General features: G+C 40.7%; 1 protein-coding gene across 3 annotated transcripts; it reads left to right on the plus strand.

Annotated features, from left to right (window-relative positions):
- The first annotated feature begins 472 nt into the window (after positions 1-472).
- LOC121938860 (rho GTPase-activating protein 44-like) lies at positions 473-4736 on the plus strand. 3 transcript variants are annotated; one of them, XR_006105373.1, is made up of 4 exons: positions 473-582; positions 889-1272; positions 3691-4025; positions 4323-4736. XR_006105373.1 is itself a non-coding variant. In XM_042482015.1 (4 exons), the coding sequence occupies exons 1-3, from the start codon at positions 534-536 to the stop codon at positions 2223-2225; spliced, it is 441 nt and encodes a 146-aa protein (XP_042337949.1). In that variant the 5' UTR covers positions 473-533; the 3' UTR covers positions 2226-2270; positions 3691-3778. The 3 variants fall into 3 exon arrangements, 2 of the variants coding, with proteins under 2 accessions (XP_042337949.1, XP_042337948.1); XM_042482015.1 differs by lacking the exon at positions 4323-4736 and adding an exon at positions 2218-2270 and having other exon boundaries at positions 3691-3778; XM_042482014.1 differs by having other exon boundaries at positions 3691-4736.
- Positions 4737-4747: the final 11 nt, after the last annotated feature.

A 4747-nucleotide genomic window follows, 5' to 3' on the forward strand; every position in this document is an offset into this window, starting at 1 on the left:
GGGACCAAAAACTAAAGTGCTGCGTTTAAATTTTGGTTGATTGTGTGCTGAAGTAAAATAACACATCAGTTAATTGCATGTGTGTTTCTCCGGCTCGTCTTTAAATCCCAGCAGCTTCAGTCATCCGCTCATGCTTCATCTGCTGAGAGTCAGTCAGTGTAAACTGGTTATGTTGTGACCTTCAGGCCTTTCTCCCATTGGCATTCTGGCTGCACTGCGCTGTAAAAGTAAGGGAAATCCATTAAGCCATTAGGGTTTATTTGGGGTTTTTGACAGCTTCTGCAGCCGTGCAGCATAGACTACATGTTCGCCTGGTCACTCAGGCAATTTGACATTGAACTATGGGTGCTCTCATATTTTTTCTTTTATGTGCCCGCAGATTTATGGAAACAGCTTTGACATGTTATTAAAGAGAAGAGAGATGCACGAGGCAGCTTGTGATTTCTTGTGTGTGTGTTTTTTTTTTTGTCCTCAGTACACTGAAGAACAAGGAGCTATCCCCAGTTATTGGACAGAAGGGACTCCAGGGGACAATGACATCTAGTGGACAGTCTGATCACAGCCCTCACACCCTGAGGAGAGGTAATCACGCTGTGTCATACCTTGGTATTCGTCTGAATTTAAAAAAAAAAAAAAAAAAAAAAAATATTATTCTTATACTTTTGTGTGGGGAATATAACAAAAATTAAAACCAAAAAGAAAATATTACATAAAAATAAAATAAAAAAAAAACTAAAATAAAAAAAGATTATTATTTTACTACACTACTAGGAATAATCAGGCCATAATTAAAGTTAAAAATAAAAAAAAAGGAAATTGAAAAAGCAAATTTAAAATGTGAATGGATAATTTACTTACTTCTTTCATTTCTTGTTTGTCTCTCTGCAGCCAAAAAGCTGGCCCCGATCCCTCCCAAAGTCCCGTACTGCCAGTCAGGAGCCATGTCCGACCAGTCCACAGGTCAGCCGTCTCCCGTCAGCCTGTCCCCCACTCCTCCCAGCACCCCGTCCCCGTACAGCTTCAGCTACCCGCAGGGCTACGCCACCATCGGCTCCCCGGGTCAGATCCAGATGGCTACCACCCCGTCCCTCTCCTCTCCGCCCTCGCTGGCCGGGACTCTCACCAAGGCCAGGCCGACCCCGAAGCCGCCGCGGCAGAGGCCCAGCTTACCTCCTCCTCAGCCCCCCAGCACACCTGGTACCAGTCCTCAGCCTCTGGAGCACTCCACGGGTCTCCTGGACGGTTTGTCTCCGGGGGAGAGCATGTCCACAGGTAAGGTGTACACACCTTGACTCAGCTGTTGTATTTAAGTTTTCCACTATTTTTAGCTCCTATTTCACTATTTTCTTAGATTTTCTCAGAAATTATTGAGCTTTTTACTCTATTGTATTTATTTGAGCCCATTAGTTACTGGCTTAAAGGCATTTGGTGAATGATTTTTTTCAGATTAATGATTTTGATGCCTTTTAAGACTTTTTAAGGATCCCGGGATCCCTTTAACCCTTTGAAACCTCATTTTTTGTGCTGTTTTCAGATGCCTTTCAAAAGTAGTCAAACCCTTGAACACTGAGCAAATTTGTGTGTTTTCCTCCAAAAACACAGGAGAAACAGCAATGAGTAACTTTTTAAGAGATGTTTTAGCAATTGAAAAAAAAGAAAAAAAAGTAGATTTAAAAATATATATATTTTTAAGAAGCTAGGGGAAACTGTATAGGGAATAATGTGAAAAAATGTAGAGAAAACCTATCTAAAATTATCATAATTAAATATTATGAAACAATTTCCAAAATTATTATATTTTTAAACACTTTTCCAGGTTATGTCAGTGTTGTTGCTGTTGTTTTCTTTTTAATATTTTTTTTTTTTTTTTTACTTTTTTACTAACTTACTCAGGTAGGTTTCTTGTACTTTACACTAATTTCTTGCAAATTTTTGGATCATTTTCTCTTTTGTCGCTCATTGCCTTCTTGTCATGTTTCTAAAGAAATAAAGCAAATTTGCTCAGGGTCCAAAGGGTTAAAAACATAGTTTGTTTTGGGTTTTTTTCTGGATTTTAATTATTAGTTTGCATAATCCTGTACCAGTTTGGAGTTACACAAAAATTGTTTCTAACTTTATACTCAATTTATCTTTTTATTTGCCTCCCTTGCAGATTTTCAGTGTGTTTTGGTCTAATTTTCACCTCTCTGTCGACTGCTTTTATTGTCTCACTTGCAGCGGTATGAGCCGAGAGGTTCAGTGTGATTCTGTGTGTGAGAGGGACTTTTAGGGTAAGCAGGAGTTCCTGTGCTAAAGCTTCACCTCCCCACCCCTCCGATCCCTCTGACATCCCGGCCGAACACGAAGCCGGCTCACAGGAGGGGCGAGGCTGCCGGTGGAAGCAGAGTTTTTTGGCTGATCCTCGGCGGCCTCGCTCTCCTGCATGACTCCTCATTAAACGCCGACACACAGCGACTGCGTTCAGTCCAGCTTTAACCCGTTATTTTGGCCTTTGCATGGTGGCTGAGAATGATGGATGCATGGCTTACATGAGCTGAACAGACCAGGGCCTCCAACCCTCTCTGCCCTCAGGATCCCCACCCATAATGCCCTGCTCCAGCTGCCCACTCCCCTCACACTCCCGCTCCACTCCACGATGTTGCGCCTCACTGCCACCTCAGTCAGCGCACTTCCTGTCTGTGCAGTCGTTCATCACACTGTGGATGTCATCAAATGAATACTTTTTATTTTTGCATTAAACTGAGGTCAATATATGAGTTTATACATGAGAAAAATGAACTACATTCATCCTTACGGGTTTAAGGTTTTGATAGTGTTTACTGGATTGATCAGGTAATCAATAGGGATGCACAATATTGAAAAATGTACTTGTATCCACTACAGATGTGACAGATAGATAGATAGATAGATAGATAGATAGATAGATAGATAGATAGATAGATATTTTATTTGGTATTGCAGGACTGCTCAGCCTTGACTCATTATGAAGGCAAAAATTTAGGATTTATCAGCCTCTTCAGCACCAATCTTGACCATATTTTTTAAAATCTGACACCAACTTTATAAAACCTTCAATTACTTCAATTAAATATAGAAATAAAACATTTTTTGAATGTTTCCTGCACAGTCCGACCGCCAGAATAAATGTTGGCATTGTATGTTTCTGCAAACCATGTATATGTTACATTTGGAAATATCATTAGTCATAGTCGTCAATAGTCATTTTAGAAATGTTGATATGATACTGACGAAATGTACAAATGTAATATATCTGTGGTAAAAACTACAATGCCAACAATTTACTCTGCAACGAGTCTTTAATTTATAATTTTAACACAAAGTGATCATTTTTAGGTAGAAATATATTGTCCTACATGTAAACTTGTAATTAATAAAATATTTATCTTATGCAGTTCATTGGCTAAAAGTAAGTATGTAGACACCCGTTACATACTGTACTTTATATATATCACACACACCCCTTTCATGCATTATTTTTGATTTATTCATGCTGTAACTGCGGTTTGAGCTTATGATGACCCGCCTGCTGTGTGTAACCTCATCCAGCATCGATGAAACCTCATCTTGAATGATCCGTTTCCCTCTAAAACCTCTTTTTATTATTATTTTTCACCCGAATCAACAGTATTTTTGCTTCACTCGTGCCTGTCTGTGTCTCTGCTCTGCCAGATTCTCTCTGCAACTTGGACATCCCCGTTATCAACGTGGACCTGGACGGTATTTTTGACTTGCCCCACATCTCCCCCTTCAGGAACTCAGTGGCGCTGTTCGAGTCGACCAACAACAGAGCGGAGTCGGAGGAAGAGTCTGAGAGCACAGTGCTATGACGCCACTGAGTCCCCCCCTCCCCCTCCTCTTCCTCCTCTTCCTCCTCCTCCCCCTCCTCCCCCCCCCATCCTCGGCTGATTAAATCCAACACGCTTCTGCCGCAACGTCTCGCTCAAACACCGCCACGCACTCATTCATTGACCTTTTCACCTCTGCAGCTGGATCCGTACAAAGAGGTCTGTTTAAAATAACACAAAATATACACCGAAAAGAAATCACGAGCGAGAAAGCTGTCGGATGACTTTTGATCAGACACACATTTTCTTTTATTTATTTAGTGTTTTATGTTTCTTTTTGCCTTATTTGATTGCAATATTGCCTTTAACGTCACGCACACGAGACTGAAAACAGGCTGCTGGGAGGAACGAGTGCTCTTTGCTGCTGCTGCTGCTTCTCACGAGTGAATTTAAGAAGGAAGAACAACTCGGTACTTTACATCTGTCAAATCTCTTCTGTTTATCTCCCATCTCCAGTTCCTCCTTCATTCCTCAGGGGTATCAGTCGAAATGCCTCGCTCTGGCATGTGGTGGCAACAACCCCCCCCGAAGTTCTGTCCCACCTGAGCGTTCACTGTGAGTGTGCCAGTATGTCGTTTTGGAAAAGTGTGTGCGTGTGTGTGTGTTTATATGTGTAATTGTACTTTATGATGTTGCACTGTTGGTGTCGTGGAGCGTAAACGGGAATGCATGTTTTAGAGATTTAGTTAAAAAAAAAACAACGACCAGGTTGCAAAGATGTAAAAAAAAAATCACACTTTTCTCTGTATTGACATCAATCAGGATTATCAATCACTTAATATTTATTGTTTATATTGTACATTTTCAGAATATATGATACAATTAACGTTATAAATCAGATCAGATCATATTTTGTATTAACCGGAGAGCTATAAGGAAAC

This window comes from Plectropomus leopardus, unplaced genomic scaffold (genome assembly GCF_008729295.1).
Source record: "Plectropomus leopardus isolate mb unplaced genomic scaffold, YSFRI_Pleo_2.0 unplaced_scaffold364, whole genome shotgun sequence".
NCBI lineage: Eukaryota > Metazoa > Chordata > Actinopteri > Perciformes > Serranidae > Plectropomus > Plectropomus leopardus.

Bases quoted from the DNA above. Each gene is read 5' to 3' on its own strand.
- LOC121938860 (XM_042482014.1), top strand. From the start codon at position 534: ATGACATCTAGTGGACAGTCTGATCACAGCCCTCACACCCTGAGGAGA. The intron at 583-888 runs GTAATCACGCTG...GTCTCTCTGCAG, and splicing joins CCCTCACACCCTGAGGAGAG to CCAAAAAGCTGGCCCCGATC. The intron at 1,273-3,690 runs GTAAGGTGTACA...CTGCTCTGCCAG, and splicing joins GGGGGAGAGCATGTCCACAG to ATTCTCTCTGCAACTTGGAC.